Source organism: Tachypleus tridentatus, chromosome 4 (genome assembly GCF_004210375.1).
Source record: "Tachypleus tridentatus isolate NWPU-2018 chromosome 4, ASM421037v1, whole genome shotgun sequence".
NCBI lineage: Eukaryota > Metazoa > Arthropoda > Merostomata > Xiphosura > Limulidae > Tachypleus > Tachypleus tridentatus.
The window spans coordinates 47,907,253-47,929,789 of record NC_134828.1 but is presented as its reverse complement, the minus strand read 5'-3'; the positions used below and the strand labels follow the sequence as shown (position 1 = coordinate 47,929,789).

At 29.8% G+C, this 22,537-nt stretch overlaps 1 protein-coding gene across 5 annotated transcripts in view; it reads left to right on the top strand.

Annotated features, from left to right (window-relative positions):
- The first annotated feature begins 2,683 nt into the window (after window positions 1-2,683).
- The window catches only part of LOC143249070 (osteoclast-stimulating factor 1-like), a 28,031-nt gene continuing 8,177 nt past the window's right edge, over window positions 2,684-22,537 (top strand). Inside the window, exons 1-9 of one of the 5 annotated variants that reach the window (XM_076498276.1) lie at window positions 2,684-2,854; window positions 5,356-5,456; window positions 8,191-8,237; window positions 8,541-8,658; window positions 9,614-9,705; window positions 10,557-10,676; window positions 13,169-13,247; window positions 14,518-14,619; window positions 20,742-22,123. In XM_076498276.1, coding sequence (XP_076354391.1) covers window positions 5,402-5,456; window positions 8,191-8,237; window positions 8,541-8,658; window positions 9,614-9,705; window positions 10,557-10,676; window positions 13,169-13,247; window positions 14,518-14,619; window positions 20,742-20,797 — 669 coding nt within the window. In that variant the 5' untranslated portion in view covers window positions 2,684-2,854; window positions 5,356-5,401 and the 3' untranslated portion in view covers window positions 20,798-22,123. Of the gene's footprint in view, window positions 2,937-2,979; window positions 2,999-5,355; window positions 5,457-8,190; window positions 8,238-8,540; window positions 8,659-9,613; window positions 9,706-10,556; window positions 10,677-13,168; window positions 13,248-14,517; window positions 14,620-20,741; window positions 22,124-22,537 lie in introns of those variants that run through there. The other 4 variants (XM_076498274.1, XM_076498277.1, XM_076498278.1 and 1 more) reach the window with 4 other exon arrangements.

Genomic DNA, 22,537 nt, shown 5'->3' with positions numbered 1-22,537 from the left:
GAATACTAGAATTGAAACCAAAAAAGACTTATCACGTCATAAACGCGTAACACCGTAGTAACACAAAGAAAAGTGAAATAACAGTGAAGAATTAAATAGAAAAATATAAAGGAAGTCTGTGAAACACGTAGTGAACGATTAAATGGATAATACAGTAAATGATACTAAAACAATGAGTAACGGAGAGACAGAACCTAAAAGTATAGGAAATAAGATAATGCGAGTAAATACAAAAACTGCAAAATTCAGGGTTAGATAAATGAGTATCGGATAAAGTAATCTAGAATTACACGAATTACCCGCAGTCTTTCCCGTGTGAAATAATACTAAGAGAGCAGAAACATAAATGACACAATGAAACAGTGACTGACGGTTAAAAAAACGGTAAAAGTGTAAACACTTGGAAAAAAAAACAACTAGAAACTTTACAAAGAAACGTTAATATTTATGAATGACGTTATATCATATATAAAACGATTGTTTGTTTTGTTTTTGAATTTCGCACAAAGCTACTCGAGGGCTATCTGTGCTAGCCGTCCCTAATTTAGCAGTGTAAGACTAGAGGGAAGGCAGGTAGTCTTCACCACCCACCGCAAACTCTTGGGCTACTCTTTTACCAACGAACAGTGGGATTGACCGTAACATTATAACGCCCTCACGGCTGAAAGGGCGAGTATGTTTGGCGCGACCGGGATGCGAACCCGCGACCCTCAGATTACAAGTCACACGCCTTAACACGCTTGGCCATGCCGGGCCCATAAAACGATACAAAATGAAAATCAATAGAAATACAGCAGTAAACTGCGTGCGTGAGCCAATCGAAAAAGAAAGGAACTGCAAAGAAAAAGTTAAAAATACAAATATTAGAAAAATCCTCAGTTAGTAAGAAAATGCGAAACGCGTAGAGAACAATTAAATCGATAATACAGGAAATGATACTGAAACAAAGAGATACAGAGAGATATAATCTAAAAGTGTAGGAAACAAGATTAAGCGTGTAAATACAAAAACTGCAAAAATCAATGTTAGTTATGAGTAACGGGGAAAGGAATCTAGAATTACACATAGAATTACGCGTGCAACAATAGTAAGCGAAGAGAAACAATGAATAACGCAAAAAACATCCGTAGAAGTATAATAAACTTGGAAAAAAACGAGAAACCTTAAAAAGAAACGTTAATACATATGCTTGAAGTCAAATATATAAAACGCATAAAACGATACAAATGAAAATCAATATAAATACCGCGGTAAACTGCGTGAATCAATAGTAAAAACAGGGAAGAATAGATAAAGAAAGAAACTGCAAAGAAAAAGTTAAAACGTAAAATATTAGAAAAACCCTAAGTTAGTAAGAAAATTCGTTTTTCATCAAGTCAAACTATAAAAGAAAATGTACGTACTGAGAATACAAGAACAAAAAAAAACACACGAATAATGTCATAAACGCATAACACCATTGTAACACAAAGAAAAGTGAAATAGGAATGAGAAACAAATAGAAAAATATAAAGGTATTAGAAAGACTGTGATATGTAGAGAAAGCTTTCATCAATAATATAGTAAATGAGACTGAAACAGTGAGTAACAGATAATTATGGTTTATCTGATCAATGACGATTTTATATTAAGTAAGTTACATTTAATTTCGTTTTTTCGAAGGGTGGTGGATAATATATGGAAGATGACATGCTGAGAAAAAATTTATCAGCTGTGTCACCCTCGGGTAAATTCCGGATTTTTAAAAATATGTCCTTAAAACGTTTGAATTAGAGACATAACAAAATATAACTGTAAAACTTATTTTAATTTAAATGATTTACAAATAGTGAGTATGTGTGTTTTCTTATAGCAAAACCACAACGGGCTATCTGCTGAATATACCGAGGGGAATCGAATCCCTGCTTTTAGCGTTATTAATCCGTAGACTTACCGCTGTACCAGAGGGGAACTGAATGATATAAATATGCTTACTTAAATATTTTTAATTATACAATAATCAGCTATTCGAAAAATAAACTTATATATCTAGAATAGTTTGTTAACATTTCTTTAAATATTTGCTTTAAGCGTTATGAAATACAATTTAATGTTACAGACACATCATTGTCTTCATGAACAAAACCGTTAATATTATATTGATTTACTTCATTATAACGGATGTGGAAATTTAAGTGCCTGTTTTCTTACGTAAATCGGGCTCGGCATGGCCAGGTGGATTAAGACGTTCAACTCGTAATCTGAGGGTCGCGGGTTTGAATCCCCGTCGCACCAAACATGATCGCCCTTTCAGCCGTGGGGGCGTTATAATGTACAGTTAATCCTACTATTCGTATAAAAGAGTAGTCCAAGAGTTGGAAGTGGGTGGTAATGACTAGCTGCCTTCCCTCTACTCTTATACTGCAAAATTAGGGACGGCTTGCACAGATAGCCCTCGTGCAGCTTTGCGCGAAATTCAAAAAACAAACAAACTTACGTAAATCATATAGTAATCGTAAAGATTAGAAACAAATATCTAATGTGAGCATTTCATTTGGGCCTGTGATCAATCATGGTGTAAAGAAACAGCAGCATTATACCCTAAAATGTGTAATAGAAGACACATTGATTGACATTTTTTACCCTTTTTATCTGTAATTGATAAATTAAGATTTAAAATCTGAAAGATTGTAATTCTAAATTTATAGATGTCGCTTAGTGTGGTTTTGTCGGAAATAACATATTCAAGGATTTGAATAGTTTCATTTATTTCAGATTTCTGGGGAGAAAATATTAGCTTTTGGAAATTTACGTCATAACTTTAAATATAAATTAAAAGTGTAGGTTCAAGTTTTAAAAACAGTCTTGCACAGACGTACGTAATTTTCGCTTTTATAATTCCTGTTAAGAAAAAATCTGTTATGAATTACTTTTACAAGTCTAAACAAATTCATTTGGTACGGACTGCAGTTTAATCTAAACTAATTTCTATTTACCGTCTGTGGTAAAATCTAACTATGTATGTTGAAGAATGCGATGTCAGAGATTTACCTTTTCATGTTATTTTAGTGGTCTTATGGTGTTAGTGTTACTCTTAGAAACAAAATGCAAACTATTACTAAGTTAAAGTAGAATAGGCAGTTTCAGATAACATTTGAAATTGTAGATCAAATTTCTGAAAATCAGTATGAAACTAAAATACAGTAACGATACTTTTGGCTCATTTCAGGCAATAACTAATCATTTATGATATTGACAGTAACTTACCATATCAGTTATCTGGGTAGTAAGAAAGGAACCTATTAAAATGGCACTAAGTGACACATACAATAATCACATAAAATTATTTTCAAATATAGTCTTATGTAACATAAAAGACTCTCAATAAGCATACATTTTCAAGTTCAACACTAAATCAGTAAATGTCTTTTTCTGTGCGTTACTAAATTATTCCATTTTTCTACTACAATACTCAACTTCAGTGTTGTTGTTTTCCTGTAATATCAAACAGAACAAGTGTGAAATGATTTTTTGTTCTTTTTTTTATTTTAATGCTGACTTTCATCCATTTGTGCTTTTTAAGGGCCATCCCAGAATAATTCAATGCACAGTTCCATTAATTTCAACATGGACGTTTTTTTTACTTTGTGACTCAAAGATGCAAGGATAACAGTGGTGAAATTCCATGCTGTTTTGCTTACTTTATGTTTTCACCTTTTAATATTACCAGCTCTTTAACCTCTAGTTAGTCACTAATTGCAGTTGGTTAAATAGATAAAACCATTTTACATAATCAGAAATTTAAAATTTCTATTACAAGTAAACCTGTCATATTTTGTTACTGTTAACAGACATAGCTTATTTTGTATAAATGATACAGAATTACTTTATAATTATTGTTAACCACTAGTAATAATTTAAAAAAAGTCATAACTCTAGTTTCAGTAATATTATCATTACCCATTGATGTTAGCTTTATTACAGTTGCACAGGCAAGAATTGACATTTTGCAATATACACGCACATATGGCTATTCAATCACAATTGAATTTAATTTATTCTGGTGTTTGTTAACATCCTACCACACTATATGTTTGTATATGTGATGCAAATGTCATTCATACTCTCTTGTTTATGTTATTTTTGAATGATTGATATTAACCATCCATACATTCTTCTCTGAAATATTTTTTCTTTACATGTCCATACTATTTGGACAGTATTTTTATAACAGCTGGCTTATTTGTTTTAATAAAACAAATTCCCAACTGTATTGTTGTCTCAAAAATAAGCATTACTCTTTAGTTTTGTTATGCCTTAAGGCCTGGTAGGATTAGCCTCAGAAAAAGATTTCAGCTTTGTTTTATATACCTTATTCACTGCAAGGAAATAAAAATGAGTCAGACCATGTTTATGGTCTAATCTTACCAATAAAAGAATAAACAAATTGTACATTACAAAATTAATGGAAAATCCTCATGAAGCTTTGAAATAAAATTTTCAGTTTTCTCACAGAAGAATTAGTAAGACTTGTTTGTAAAGAGTTATGTGTCAATTTTGTTAATTTTCTAAGCCAGAAAAATTACTTTTTTTTGCAGTAAAATATTTTATGGTGTAGCATATAAACACCTATTATGTAGACATACATATCAAATGAGTAATCATAACTAAATATACTCTTCAAAAAAGAAGGTGATATAACCGGATGTTGCGATCTTGTGCGGGCGTGGTCACACGAGGTCTGCCAGATTGTGGACGGTCACGAGTTGATCCATGTTGTTGGTGATGATTCCATAGCCTTGTGATGGTGCTTGGGTGGACATTCACAGCTCTGGCAACATCTGATCGAGATTTGCCTGCTTCCAAGCGACCAATAGCATTGTTGCATTGTGCTTCAGTCAGTCTTGGCGTAACTGTATTGCGTGTCGGTGGCTTAACACCGACACTGAGCTATGGAAACTGAAAACCTGTCACTTTTATAGGATTTTGCACATGTTGCACTTGCAGAACATGCAGATCTCTCAAACAAAGTTATTGGACACGCATGCGTTTTGGCGAAAAATCCGATGTTTTCCTCTGTTTTCAAAGTGCACAACTTTTATTGTCATTTTGGTCTGACAATCAGTGCCTTAACACGTGTAACATCACATACTCTGAGCTTGTAACGTTATTACATATATTTCTCTTTAAAATAACAAAAATATCCCTTTTGTGTTTCTTTTTTTGAAGAGTATATTTACAACATGGTTTTGCAGACTTGTAATTTTATAATCTACTTTATGGATCTGTTATAAAAAACAAACTTATAGATATAATCACTCTTAAGTATAAATGCCAGTAACCTTGTTTTACATCTGTTATCTGTGTATTTTTCAGCCACAACTGAATTCTCCAAAGTGTATCATAAAAGTTTTACCTTTAAATGGCCAAGTTACTTCAAGCTGCTCCACCCCCCCCAAAACCTGCTCCAAAGCCAGGTCAGTAATAGATACAAATTTTATATAACTTGTAATATGGTGATTAGCAGTTTTAGTGTGGCTTTTAAATTGTTTCAAGTAGACAGACCCTGAGTCAAGAAAGTTTCGTGATAAATAAATGTTAACTTTAACAAATTGAAACCAAAATATTACAGAAGGGTGTAAAAATGTTAACTACTAAGTTTATCTTATGACTATCAGTGTCATTCTCAAAGACATTCCAATAAGGAACATAAATGATAGAATATATATATATAAAGAAAACCTTAACTTGGCTTTTGAAAATTATAAAGACAACATTAGTGATGGTAACGTCATTTCAATTGTGGTTCCATAAATGTCTTATTTAAGGCAATGTACCAACCTCAAAATATTTCTCTGACAGTATTGGAGGCTGTGGTTTCCATAAAAATTTAATTTTTTTGGCTGTTACTTTGTTGACTAAAATTTTATAATTTGTAAACCTAACAAAAAATATCATAGAATTCAAGATAAAATATTAGTTTCTAATGAACTTTTTGCCAAAATTCAGTAACTCTGGAGAGTATACACCACTAATTTTTATCTGTGCAAAAGTGTTATGAGAAAAGAATATTTTGTCATTCTTTTTATTTTATGAAACTAATTCTTCCATGCTATTAAAGTAAATGTAAATTTTATGCTAAATGCTATTATGTAAATTTTAACATTGGTGATAGTTAACCGATCCCTGTTGACAACTGAATGAGTCAGGGTGAAAATACTTATCATTTGTTAGAATTCCCAAGAGCTAATTATAACGACTTTGCTTGAATGAACGTATTAATCAAAGTTATGATCTGAAATGACTGTCATAGTACCCCAAGCAGTGTCTTAACTTTATTAGAAAGAAGCTAGGAAAAGAGTTAGCATATGATACCAGTATATATTTATATAAATCAATGTAATGGCACTCCACAAATAAATGTTGAGAAAAACAGCAATTAATCTTGTATATTAAGTTTTGTTTCATGCCATTGCCCAAAAGACATAGATAATCACCAGTAGAGCAGACAGTTTACATAAAAACTTTACATGATGTTGGTTGGACTCTCTGACAAATTGCTGTAGACTTGAAATACTCTCCAAACATTGTCAGAAACAACCTGAATAAAGAGATCAGGACAGGTAAATTTGAAAATAGGAAAGAAAGAGGCAGAATACTTAAGCTCAATGATACTGATGTTAAGAACCTTTGTTTATGGAGCCTTTGAGGCAGAAGGAAGACTGCCACTGATCTGAAGCATAAGATAAACAGTATGTACCAAATGATAGAAAAGTGACCAGAACTATAATATTGAGAAGACTAAATAAGAATGGAATATTTGGTTGTGTAACAATTTAAAAAAACTTTTACGTCTATATCTAAATGCTGTCAACAAACTGAAATTTACTAAAAAGTACAAAAATGTACTGTTGAGTGGAAAAGGTATCATGGACAGGAATATTTGGTTCAAAGTATAGGTTGTATGTCTGGCAGAAGGAAAGGGTGAAAGACACTTATTCCAATGCATAGTATTTACCATAAAGCATGGGGAGAGCAGTGTAATGGGTTGGGGATGTTTTTCTGCTGAGGTTGAAAGGAGATATTTGCAAAATAAATGGAATAATGGATCAGATACTGATCATGGTATACTTAATGGTTTGTGTATTATTGGTAAAGGATTCTACTATCAAGAAGATAATGATCCCAAATACTTATCTTACCTATGCAGAAATTACTTAGCTAAGAAGGAAAGTGCTGGAGTTATTTAAATGATGCAGTGGCCTCCACAAAGCACTAATCTCAACCCAGTTAGGCAAATTTGGGATTTGATTGTTCAAAAACTTGACAAATCAAAAGTTACTTCCAAACAAACTTTATGGAAGCGTATTAGCAACATTTGGAGTAAAATCCCAAAGGACACTGCAACAATGTGTGAAAGACTGTCTGCAGTTATTAAACCAAAAGGGGACGTAGAAAATCTTAACTGTTTGCTGAACTCAAGCACTTCAATTGAGTTTCTGTTGCATTAAATATGAAGATTAATAAAACTTTGATGTTTCACCAATGTTTTACCTTCCATTGTTTTTTGAAAATAGCCTGAAATCTAATTTTTGACTTTAACACTTTTACACTGTGCTGTGCACATAACTGTAGAAAATTATTTTATCAATACTAAGTGTTCCTGAAATCATAGAAAGTTCTGAATTTTAATTAAATGATATTTAAGTTACTAAGTATATTTTCCAAGTTAAAAAAAATTAAAGCACAATCTTGTGTGTGATCATAAAATAAACTAATGCATTGTCTTTCATTATACTAATCATAGTTTGAGAAAAACATATTTTCAGTAGAGTTCTAATTGAAACTACAGTATAATAACTGAGACTGTCCAACATAGTGCACTTAAGGCTTGTGCTGTATAACCTATGCCTGTTGACCTAAACATCGTGATGCAGTTCTTGAGATGTATATTCTGTGGGTTGCATCTATTTTATCCTCTATGATTACTTTTTTATGAAAATAGTTTCAGCTAAAATATTAATAAACTTATTATTTTTGTCATTCTGATTGTAGAGATACATTAGTTGAATATACAAAGGAGGTGCATCTGCAGCTTTAAGCAACCGTGTTAAATATCTATTTCTTTGTTCTGTAATACACATGTAATGGAATAATGATAGCCTGTTTAATATCTTTGATCTCTTTTATCTGCTCATTTATTCTTTGTAGGCCAAGTGAAAGTTGTACGTGCACGGTATCACTATTCTGCTCAGCAGGTAAGTCTAGATGATACTATTGCATTGAGGTGAGAATATAGTCATCTCAGTATGCTGTGTAACAAGTAACCTTACATTCATGAGAAATATAATTGTATTTTAACTGTATTGTAGTAGTAACAGGGAAGTTTTATTCTATTTGTGTTGCAGTAAAGTAAATTTGTTTATGTTGTTATGACTAGCATGAAAATACTACAGTAATTAATTAACTATAGCTGTATTATTTGTGAAATTTAAGAAACTGAGCATATGAGTTGTATATGAGTCTGTTGACTTTTTCTGAAGCAAAATTTTCTGTTCTAGCCAGATGAGTTATCTTTTGAAGAAGGTGATATTTTATACATCCTGGATATGATCACAAACCCTAACTGGTGGAAGGCAAGTTGTGATGGGAAGGTAGGATTGATACCCAGTAATTACAGTGAGTATTTTTTAAGTTGTAGTACTCTTTAATATTACTGGCAATTACTGAACAGTTTATAGAAGTGGGAAAATTCATACAGTTACATTTTAGCATATTAAAAAAATTGTAAGTGTTTTAGTGTACAAGAAAGATAGATATATATACAGGTTTTTGCCAAAAAAACATTAATTTCAAGGATTAATTTAAGTAGTATAATTTATTTTAGATGATCATGATGCTGAAAATATATTTATATAATTTACATTGAGATTTGTATTTGAATTGAGCATAAGGACAATTGTAATGCCTGTTTGGATCTTTAACAAAAATGTAAGTAATTAATCCAAACTGGTATTTTTTATCTTACCCGGTAAAGTATTGTATTGTTATTGTCATTAGTTTTCTCTATCATCCTAAAAGTAACTCACAATAGGTGTATTATATTTGTGAACATATGTTTCTAATTTATTTGTAGACTAAAGGGCATAATGGACATCTTCATATGGTTGATGTTAATTTTAATGATTTCCATTTATTATTGTTATTGCAAAATTGCAGTTGAAAGAATATATAATTTTAACATGTTTAATTTTCTGTACAGAATTTGCTTTGTTCAATATCAAGTCATTATGGGAGGGAGATGCTGGGTTACAATGTTTAAGATCGAGAGATGATTTTACATAAATGGAACTGTGTGGTATCTAAGACCAGAGCTGGCAAAACATTGCCCCTTTATGGTTTTATGTTTCATATCACATTACAATAAGACTAATAATAATCTCATTTAAGTGATTTTCAACTGGTCCAATACAAATTTTCACTGCAAATAGAACTTAAGTTTCTAAGAAAAAATCATAAAAGAAGCAGTTATATTCACATCAGTTTCAATAATGCAAATCTTGTATATTGTTTTGAATACCAACAGTGTTTTAGTGTTTTAATTAAATGCCTTTATACTTTATATTTTATATAGTTGAAGATAATACAGAAGAAATTTTTCATCCTTTGCATGAAGCTGCCAAACGTGGAAATTTTAGCTTTCTCCTAGATTGTCTTGCTAATAAAGTATGTATGTTACCTGTGCAAAGGTTAGTGTTTGCTCTGTGTCACCTTACCTTTTTTTTTTATTGATAACACTAAAGTGATATCATTCTAAGAAAAAAAAATTGCTTTATAGAATGGATTCACTGTTTCTTTGTAATTTAAGAAATTATAGTACAACATACATCATACTTATAGATTTTTTTTGTCATCAGTGATAACATTTACTTAAATAAAAATTGGCATGGTATGACTTAATGAGTAATATGGCAGACTGTGAACCTGAATGTTCATAGTTTACATTTTACTGCTACAAAAATGTACTTTCCACTTCAGGGCTGTTAGTCAATTAGAAGAGTGATTGTCAAATCCCACTGTTCTATTAGAGTAGCCCAAGACTTAGCAGTTGATGCTGTTGACTAGTTGTCTTCCATCTGGTCTTTCAGTTGAAAATTAAGTGTCAATTTGTTTGAACCTCTCAAACAAACAAGAATTTATATGGTTACTTTTACAGATGTTAAGTGAAATATTTTAACCACACAATATTCTATTGATGGAGAGTATTAAAATGCTATAGCTTATTTTATTTTGAAATTTTTGTTCATATTACTTTTTTTATGTTAAAAAATTTGAAAAAAACTTGTAGAAACTGAATAGTAAAAAAATCCAAAATGAAATAGAAATATTAAATTTCAACAGTAGCCCTTTCAAAAAGTTGTCTGGATGCTAGTTATCGATTTCACTTTTACAGTGAATTAAATATTAATTTTAGAAACACAAAATACTAAAGCTCTTTTCAGGAGTGTTAGTAGATCGTAATGAACTGCAGTGATTTTTGGCTCAATTTTTATATGATTGTTTTTCATTCCTATTAGATTTCAGTAAATGGGTTAGATAAAGCTGGTTGTACCCCCTTACACTGGGCTGCACACGGTGGGCATAAGGACTGTGTGCAAGAGATTCTTAGAGTACCATCTGTACAAATCAATGTTCAGGTGTGAAAAAAAATTATCATTTACTAGAGTAAATCATATTTTCAAGAATTGATTAATATTTCATAATGCCCCAAAAATAGCATTCATTCTGTAAACCATCTTTAAGGTAAAAGTATTTAATTTCTACTAACGAGTTTGTGTTCTCACACTTAACATTTAGTTACAGATGTCAAGTAGTATTTCAGTTCAAGCTTTAGGTACAAGATTTAAAATAATATTTGCTCAGAACAAAAAATTAATGAACAGAGTTATTTTAGATATGGAAATGAAATAAACATGAAAAAAATTACTTAGTTGTTCATACAGACTTTTTTCTTTGCAATTCCTTGTACGTACTGTATTTTCATGAATAGAATGCACATCCAATTTTGAAAGGCTAAAAATAATTTGTTTTTTGTACACAATTATACAAAATGTATTAAAGAGTTTCTAAATACATTAAACACCTATCAATGTATTAAATATTTTTGGAAATTTTACACTGAAAAAAATTTTAGGTGTTAATTTTACAAAATGTATTGAATAGTTTCTACATGATAAACATAAATTTTCATCATCACTAAAACTTTTTACTACCATTGCATTCATCAGATTTGCTTCCTTGAATCTTTGCTTCACCCTTTCTGATTCTCACAGCATGTCATCATCCACCCCGTACATTGCATTGGATATGCAACATTTTATGAAATCTTTAATGATTTTCAGTGATAGCTTCTAGTGAAATACCAATCAAAATTGAACACACACAAATATAATGAGTTGTCATTTTTCAAGAGTTATTTGGAAAAAAAAAGTGTACATTATATTTGGGCAAACACAATATTCAAGTTCTAATTACAAAATGAATCAGGAAAATAAATTGTTTAATTTTTGAATATTTCATTATGATGGATCTTAAGATGTATTAATGTTACATCTATGTTATGTACTTAGTGATCAAAGGCATGTGGTCCATGAAGGCAAGAGAAGCAGTGCTTCCCCATTATATGTTTTAAAAAAAAATTAATTTTTATGTAACAGCTAAATATGATGCTATAAACTTGCAATTGATTCATACAAAAGCACTCTACAATACCATACATAATCAGTAAACACCTTGTATAGGTGAAAGCACTGTTGGGAAGAATCTGGACTATAACTTGCAAAATGCTTCCTTTTTTTGAATTGATTTTAGTTTTTTTTTTCATAGTAGAAAAGGCTTTACTTCTAACTAAAACATTTTTGTTACATAATATATTCTTTAAACTATAAAATGCTTCTTACATGAATAATTTTCTAAATAAAAAAAATTCAAATTCATTCATGTATTAAAAAAAATCATGAATGTTATATTGGTCTCTTCTATGACATAAAGAAAGCAATTACTAGTTCATCTTACTTCAAAATACACACAAAACTGGAACTTATTGACAGTTATATTCGCTAATAAATTATTTAAATCACTAAAACATTTAAGTGAAATAATTTATAAATAAGCTAGAGTTTCATAATTACTATTTTATAAATTAAAGTGTACAACAAGTAAATCAAATATAAAAAAATTAATAATTTATAGTTAATTTTCTTGTGATATTTGTAAATTTTGGTTTTTTTCATGACCTGCATCTCATGCTCATGGCTGTTTGTGACCTCTCTAATGTCACATGATGTGAAGATGCTTTGGGCATTGTATTAAATGATACTGTTATTTTTTGTGAAATGTCATCCTTCAGATTTGAATGTGGATTCCAAAGATAATAGGAAAAATTGTAACTTTATTATTGAAAACTTATGAGTGAACAAGTTTGGTACAAAGAGTTTTAGTGATAAAGGAAACACCATCCAAAATGGTAGACAGATTACATCTCTTAGCCTAAGTGGAAGAACAAATTCAATGTAAACCAGTATGACAGGACATTTTGGTTAACTGCTTTTTTTAACTTGCAGAAGCTGTTTTGCTGGCTGTGTTTATTATTTAACAGTGAATTTGGGACATGGAACTCGAGCAGATTTAAATATAATGCATAAGGCAATTAAAAGACATAAAAATTCCTCCAGTCATATATTTTTCAACTTTAGGCATAGCAAGATTTGAAAAATCATGTATTGAATTCTAACTAAATAGTCAACATAACAGTTTTAAAGCATTTTTTACTTTAATGAAAGCAATGTCCAAAATATTTTTCAAAATTATAGAAAAATATTGATGATCTATCCCCCAATTGTGCCATGAAGTGAAAGTGTTGAATAACATTTCAGATTATCATACAAGCTGTTCATAAATAAATTATAAGATACTAAAACCAAATTTAATCTAAACTTGATGTAGTGTTCCTTTTTTACTTACTTGTGATGTTAAAAACAAGAAGCTTTATGCTTAACATTAAATATTGTGAGAAGCAAAATAACCACTTATAAATACAAATAACAGTGTTACATAATTAATTAAACTGGATATTTATACAAGACAAAAGTGTTCGTAACTGATATTTCTTTACGTTTTCTTTTCTTAGAACAAATTAGGAGACACCCCACTTCATTCAGCATCTTGGAGAGGTAGTGATAATATTGTTAAACTTCTTCTTGATAATGGTGAGTTTTTTACTAGTATTAAGTTATGATTTCACTCTAGTTCATTGTGTTGTTAATCTAACTTGCATTAGAGTACTGAGAATCCAAATTATAATTCTGTTGATTGTAGTATGAGTAATGTAGAAATGTTTCATTTGTGAGTTCTTCATTTATTAAAGTAGGCATAATTTACTGTTGAGTGTAGGTTTGAATACATTTATGTTTTAATTGGGATCATGAATTTTGGTATTTTTAAGTCCTTGTTCTTAGATCCACATATATTTATTGATAAATGTTGTTGAAAAAAATGCCTAGTTGTTCTTCTGTATATTGTTATGAACTTCATCTTGACAATAATAATTCATATTTAAGTTCTTTTTTACAGACTGTGTCATTTTGCATTGGAGAACAAACATTGTTCCTGATGTTCAGTTTTGGTACTGTCTTAGTCAAGAATTTCTGTATTAGAAATAATGCTAATACATTTTTTGGAAATAATTTATAAAATTATTTGAACGTGTATTCGAGATTCATAATGTGTTGGACTGGTTTTCGAACATTTTGACATTGTATAGGACATGCTGATTATCACACACATGATGAGGATGAAAGAGTGTGTGGTGCAAGTTTGTTTTCACACACAAAATGAGGATATGAGAGTGTATACAGCAAATGGTCAAGATTGTTGCACATGAGGTGGCAGAACACAGTGTTGTCAATCTAGCATAGATCTTGCAGCTTTGGGGTTTTTCTGCCATTTTCAGTGATGCTTATGAGAAGAAATAATCAATTTGTATAGTCACAGTTACTTACCAGCATCTCAAGGGTACTAATAAAAACATTTTCAATGTTTAGTTGTTTGGTGAATAGAGAAATTTTATAAATTATCATTTTAAAAATCTCCTGCTTGTATACAAAAAATGTTAATCCTATGTGTATGTATCTGAATATGTGTGTGTGTGTCTGTATGTATTATATATATATATATAGAGAGAGAGAGAGGGTATTCAATTAAATAATAAAAATACTGTACATAATTCTATACATATATACACACACACATACATACAGGATTAAAATTTTTATATACAATGAGGAGATTTCTATAATTTATCATTTTAGAAATTTTTTCATCGTATACAAAAAAATTAACTTGTATGTATGTATCTAAATGTGTGTATGTATATATTACATAAGAGTATTTTAATTATTTATGAATAGTATACAGATTTTATTTTGTAGGATGTCTAAATAGCAACATCTTCTGACTTGATGAATATAACTATTACAGATGCCGCACCATTTATGGTCAATAAGGAAGGAAAAACCCCATTTGATTTGTCCAAGAATGTTGAATGTGCTGCCCTTTTGAATTCATATAACTTAAAGACTGGTAAGATTATTAATCATGTTTGTTACTTCCAACAAATGAAATATATATATGTAGACTTACTAATGTTTTTGAAAAGGTAACTTTCATTACCACACTTTCTTGTCATGTTTTCAAACACAAGTTAACAGATTTCTTGTTTTTTAAGGATATTATTGGTTGATTTATTTGTTAAATACCCAGTCATTTCTCTATAGTAAAAGAACTTAATTAATGCAAATAATTAATGTTGTTTCAAAGCAATTTATATTATCTTAATGTCATTAGAAATTCTTCTCAGGAGCAGATTGTATATGAGTATATCTATACTAGTTCTTTACTGTTTGCATTAACGGTGAAGAGGTATCACATGTTACAAACTATAAAATCTCCAGCAGAACATACACTTTGTAAGTGAATGTCAACAAAATGAGTAGAGTTGAATGATAAGTGGTATTTTCTCATCAGTTACATTCATTTAACTGATTAGTGCAGTGTTCCTCAAACATCAAACAATGGTACATATAAGTAAAAATAAAACAGCTGGTGGTCAGCAATTCAGCAACAAGAAGAATAGGAGGAAAGAGGCAGATGCTGCCAGCCAGTTCACTTTACGGGAAAAGTTTAAATACTATTGGAGAGTCAAAACTTAGAAATTTATTACAGAGGCAGATTGCTTTAGTAGCTTTGTCATAACAAATATAGTATGAGATAGTTTATTGGCAATATATTGATTACTTGAATAGTTGGAATAATAAAAAATAGTAATAATTGAAAACTGTAATTTTGATCACTTGATTATTATCATCAATAGATTTAATCATAATTTTGATGAATTTATTGTTAGAATAACCAAAAACAGGAATAATTTGAAATACTGATATTAATTAGGTGTTTACTTTTATGATAATCACTATAATAGGAATTTTGGTTAATTGATTTAATTCAGTTTTTCATTAATTAAAGGATATTAACCAATATAATCACTGCTCTTAGGTAATATAATTTATCAATTAACTTTCTCACCATGTACTTAGTCCCAGGGACCAAACTCATAACCATTTTGTGCTTGTTATAGTTTTCATGCTATAACTTATAAATTAGTAACTGTAACTTCATGAAACTTCTTGTTATCAGTTAGTATTACAAGGCTTTCATATACAAACTATTGGATTTTTTTCATCAGTTTCAAGATTTTTTAAATAACATATTTCTTGGAACTTTTTTTTATTGAATGTTGACCATCCAATATACAAAGTGATTTTGATTTTAAGATTAGAAATACTCTTATGGAAAAAAAAAGTATCAAATTTGACATGCAAAGTCAATTATTTTTATTATTGCATATCTGTATAGGTTTGCTAAACTTGACTGACCTCATAATCACCATACAAAATTAGAAAATAAATATAAAATGGTTTTTTTCATTCTAGATTGATTGTGGATTATGACGTGAAAACAAATTTGTAGCTTAAACCTTGACATAATACATCTATATGTATTTAATATTCTTATAATATTGACCTTTCATCCGTGCTTGGATAACAGTAAAGATACTGCAATCAGGTGGCACATATGTACTCATGTTATTCTATCCAAGAATATAAAATTGACCTTTACAAAGTGATTGTCTTGGCTGCATTTTAATGGACTAATGTTTTGTGAAATACAGTCACATTTCATTTATAATACATTGTATATGTATATACATTATTACTATTTACAAATAAGTTTAAAACTTATTTTTCTTAAAATATAGAATAGTAAGTGAAGAAGTATAGCAAACAGTTCTCTTCAAGATACAAACTCTGTACTTGTTTGCTTTTTGCAATTTACTAAACCTTATCAAATTTCATAAACAATGCACCTATAATTTCTTTATGGACTCTCTTGAAATAGAGGTATACATTATCGAGAAACTTTCAATCCTCTTATTTATCATATAACCTTCATACTTTCTCTGACTATTAGAATAGTGTCTCTTCCACATAACTTCACAGCATGTGATTTGAAGAAATATTAATAAAACTTTTTAAAATACATACAGAATAGGTTTAAGTACCATTGAGCAGAGCAAATTATAAACCTTATATCAATGTAAAGAGAGAATGAAATGGATTTTAAAAGTAACTTGTATTTTTGAGAAAAAGAAATTGAAAGAGAACAATGAAATTTAATGTGATGTTTAGAAGGCTTTGAAACAAACCACAGACCTGGGGAATTGTTATAGTTTCTATAATTATCTTTATTTCTGAAAATGTTTCCATTTAAAATTAAATTAAATGTTGGTAACATTAGATAAGCCTAGTTAAGTTTAGAGAGCATAGAAGGTGACTTTAAAGTATTCTGATGACTCATATATGATTGAAATTATTATTTATTGTGTATCTTTGTCATATTTAAACAATGTAGAGATGTAACAACATATTTATTGAAAAGAAACTATTTTTTACATTTAAATCGATCTCAACTAAGAAATTTAATAAACATATTATTGCCTAGCCTGACCTGACACCATTGTGACATATCAGGTTACAGGTCATTGATAAATCTTTGTCTTGTTTATGAATTTGTGACCAAAGAGGTGACTACTACAATCAGCAAAGTGTCAAAAATAAATATTTTAATGAATTTCAATCAACTTCAAACTTTTTATATATAAAATTGAACTTTTTTCAGTAATAAGAACCAAAATTTAAGTCAAATATTTTTTTTTTTACTTACTGTAAAATGAACAATGAACAAAAATTATAGAAAAGTAAATGAAATTACTTTTGAATCAGCCAACCAATAGTAAGCATCCAAAGCATACTTACTATCTGCTGACAATACATACTCTGGTCTTTCATCCCCACTTAAATGCCTCTGGCAATATCTAATTTCCAAAATTCTCTACTCTTGTTAATGTGCCCTCTATCTTGGTACTGTATATAAGCACCTCATTTAGATAATGCAATCATTTTTTTTCTCCACAAAACATTGGTAACACATGTCTGATGGAATGTTTGTGTTGTATCATTGTGGATTGAGATTTTCATGCTGCCTTGTAGATTTCTTTACAATTATAAAAATAAACAAAAAAAAAAAGATGTGTGTATGTATGTATATATAAACTAATTTAGGCTTGATATTTGTGGGTCTGAATTCCTGTATTACTGTTGTCAGCAAGGTGACTAATCTGACCTCATGTGCTCCTTTGTTATTTAGCATCTCTAGGTGGCAAGGGGGTACTTTCAGGAGTTATCCATGTTTTTATCCTGGAGTGTTTTTTTCTGGGTTTCTGGAGTTGCCATTTTGTTGATCTTGGGGAGAATTTGGTTTCTGTTTTTTATCTCTTGCCTTTACTACATTGCATTTTTACGAGTCCAGTTTGTCACAGTATCGTCTCTTTATTTTCCAGGACCCCTTACATTTTGTTTCCACTGGATTCCCCTTTGTTACCAAGACAGGTGTGCTGCTTCTCTCAACCCAGTTTCACATTATCAACTAATTTTATTATTTTTGGTACTCATTGCAAAAGGCTCTGTAAAAATGAGGTGTTTCATAAGACCATATAGGCACTTTCCAGATGGTGTTACTATATTATCATGAACTATCATTAGTAAAGCTAAAGATTTTTTTTTCTGCCAGTCATTGGATTAAATAAATCGGGATCAGTTTGTTTGTAATAATTTAGGGAACTTTCCCCTCTGTGGACTCAGCAGATAGTCTGTTGGGGCTTTGCTATAAGAAAAAACACACTAAGGGGATTTTGTTCACTTATCACTTATTGCACTGTTTCCAGAGTGCTAACCCTCAGGACTGTCAAATTTGCACCCCCACCCAAGCATCCATGTCATGCTGTTTTATTTTCAAAATTTAATTAAACAACTTTATTGCCCTTGTATGTCAATAAAATTGACTTCACAAACTTAAGTTTATGATCCAAATTTTAATATTATTTATATTTTAGTTTCTTAATTTAAAAGAAAATATTTAAAACAAAATGCTAAATATTCATTTTTTGCCTGTCATATATCTTCTTGTTTTGTTGCTCAGTTTATATGTCTGTAGTGGTTAACAAATAAAAAGTAAACTTCAAATTTAAGACATTTACAAACTTGAATATAAAATAAGAACTTTGTTCCTTTTTGATTTACTGAGATATTGTTATATTTTGCAAATGTACAGTAGTAGCCCAGCCCACTCCATTCTTTTGAAATCTCTTGTCTACTTATAAGTACATGTTTATAATCAATAGAATGAGCACATCCCAAACTGCATAATCCTGACAATTGTTTATAATTGGCTGGAAGGGGAAACTTGTAATGTCACTGAAAATGAAGTTAAATCACAGTTGTTAGGTAGAAAGTCAGATAAATTAGTGGTTTTAGTAATTTGATAACTTTTAGATTTTCTAAAATGCATCTTAAAAAAATTATCTTGCACATGAGTGGAAATCAGTTTTTTAATGTTTTAAGTCTAGAAGTCACTCTTTTTCTATAAATTTTTTATTTATTGTTTTATGTTTTAAAAAACAAACTAAAAGGTAAGTGTTTATGAGTATCTAGTACAGAGCCACAACATAAAAATTTCTTGCACTTTTATTACTTTAAATAATTCTTGTTGCAACCACTGTACTGTAAACTAACTGATAAATCCTCTCCCTCTGGGTTCTCAGAGCTAGGATTACAATAACATGTAAAAACATTCTGGTAAATGCATTGTATCAGCTTATTTGCTGTCGACAGTGTCATGTTATGGTGTTATGTAAATAGCAATTCATTGCTTATTTTTGGCTAGTTTCTACTTCAGTTGCTAACAATAAAATAAATACAGGAAATACGTATGAAAAAGTTAGAAGTATGAATTCTAAAAAGCATTACTTTGGAGCTTTATGGTGAATAGTAAAAAAAAGGATAGAAAAGTACCAGTCACTTTATTTTGCACTTTTTTAACTTTTTAAAGTTTTATGGCGGTTATGAGGTCAGGCAAATTCACCAACCCTATGTTAGAGGTAAGGTAGAGAAAATAGTAGATAAAATACAAATTTGAAAAATTTGATATTTATAAGAATTTAGACATTGCACAACTGAAATTTGAAAATGTTTTGATGGAGAACAGTATTTTTAATCTTAACATGAAATAACTTTACATTCAGAGTAGTCAACACTTTGATGCCCTATATCTAGGAACAAATATGTAATCAGAAATTATGATTATTTGTGTTTACAAAATACTTGTAATGTTTATTGAAAGTTTGAAAAATTTCATGAAGATACATAATGTTAAAAGTTACAGTGTGGAACCCATGATAACCACTTTGGGGTCACTAGATTGGTGTGATCCAGCAAGAGCTCTGTGTTGGTAAAGTATATCATGCAGTTTGGTTTATTATTTCTACTTGGTGAAGAAAAAAGGATCAAGGAATGTCAGAGATACCCTTCTTGTCTGTAAAGGGTTAAATTTGTAACACACTCACACCGTTTATTTATTTCATTTGAGATTTTGATTTTAAGGAACAGTACACTATGTAAAGATAGGTTTATTATGTGCTCTATTCATACATTCATTACTCTGTTCAAGTTTTATACGAAATGTTACTTTTGTTCAATTAATTACATGGTATAAAAAGTGTGTGAGATTTACATTATCTAAATATTAGTCCTAGAGAAAATTTTAATAATTTTCTTAAGAAAAAGACATGTAGATACAAAACTTTGTTTTTTCTTATAAGTATATTTACATGTTTTTCCAAAAATAAGGTTAACCACTTCAGGAAACAAATGTTTTATAAGGAAGTCAAAGAAGAAAAAATTATAAGGCAGGCCATAAAATTGTAGTATAGAGAAAGGCTTATAATTTAATGTACTTGTTTGTGTGGTCTATAGTCTCTAGAGCACTGCTAATGTAGGTTTTGGATTTTGTACCACCATAATGTAAGGGTATTTACCTTCAAACTTCTTGGAAGTTATCAGTTTAAACATTCAAGTTAGTAGATAAATATCTAAACATAAACATGACAGTGAAGGAGTTTAAAATATGCATATAACTTGGATTGGAATTAACAACAAATGAAGGCAATTGTTACTAGTTCTTATAAAAATTATAGTTGATTTAGTTAATATTTGGAAATGTAAAATAAATTTTATTCTGTTGTTTTCAAGGTCATAGACCACCTGTTGAAGGTCAAGAATATGGTGATTCTGATGAATCTGACTAAAGTGTTTGTATTTGAAGCATATCGTTACATAACTTTGAACATCTCTGAGCACTTTCCATAGGAAACGTGTTGAGCTCCCACTGTGAAAAGTCATAAAACATTAAAATGGAGCACTGAATGGTTACACTGTTTCATTCCAAAAACACCCAGTTTTTAGATACACAAAAAACACAATGAGAACCATGAACTTGCAACTTGTGTCTCAGGTTTTTATTCACACTACTATGAGTAAGGAAGTTTTGCGATTTAACAAATTATTAATAGGTAGACATATACCATGAAGTTCAAGTATCTTTGTCAGTCATGTAATTTTCTTTTTGAGTGATATAATTTCTCCATAGAACTATTTTTAAATACTTGTGTATGTATATTCATTAAAACAAGTATTTCTAATTATTAAATGAGCATTTGGGCAACTCACAATATCCTGGTATATTTATTTCTAGAATAATGACTGGGGCTTTTTAAACATTTTTCTGTGCTATTTATGCATCAAATTACTTATGGCTTAATTACAGTGTCTTTAATAATGAATCAGTCACAGATAATTCAAAATGTAAAGAAAAATTCCATTAATACTGCAAATAATTTCTACGATATTACATAGAAAATGAGTGAGGGTGGGATCACTTACAGTTGCACCAGGCAAAAACAACTATTGCTCATTGTAATAAAATATGTGGATCAACCCCATTTTTAGCATGTATAAAAACAAATTAGCAAGTTAAAGGTTAACAAGAAAACTGCATAATAATTTCCTGTACCTACAACAGGAAAATATTCTAGCTGAACATCCACGTAGCATTTCTGTAAGAAATAAAATTGATTAAAGTATGCATGTTCTATATGAAATTGCATAGTTGTTCAGAAAATAGTCTACAATCAAATTCATTCTAAAACTTTGGCTTAAAAGCCCAACTCAAGCATTGTAGTGTAGGTTTTATATTTACGTGTTATAAAAATATACTTGCACACATTTATATAAACTTAGCAGTGTATTGTGTTCAGCCATCAGTTTATTTTGTACTTACAACAATTTGTAGGACTTGTAAAGATTGCAAATATAATATTAAGTAAGAGAAAATGAACGTTGAAAAATGTTACAATAATTTATCATTAATAAAAATGTTTATTTGATACATAGAGCCAGTAAAGGTACTTCAAATTGCTAAAACCTTAAATTTTAGTAATTTTGATATGAACACCAATATATAAAATATTTATTGTTAAATATCTATTTTTTCATTTTGCCATCCATTTTGCTGTAATTATATTCCTCATTTCTATCTGTTTTCAGCCTCCCAGGGCTATTAAATTGTGTGGTCCTTTGATATGGTGAGATATTTGATCTTTTTTTTAACATAGTCTGAAACCTTGTTTCAGCCAAAAACAGAATAAATTAATTATTTCATTCATCCATTTGGATCATATATTTCCTGAATTCTTTAACAGGATTTTCAGGGTTAATCATGTTTAACTCTCTGGTCAAAAGGGAAACTCAAGAAATTTCAACAGATGTGTACAATGCCTTCATAGAAAAACACATACAGGGACAGAAAAGCATTGCTATAGTACAAATACACTCAATAACTATACTCTGATTATGACTTGTGATCCTGTTGCTTTGCATTGTTTTATAAATTTAATGTAAAATATGTATATTACTTAATTATAAAAAAAACTGATATAATTGAACATAATTGTTTTGTATATATAGAGGCACTTTGCAGAAAAGCACAG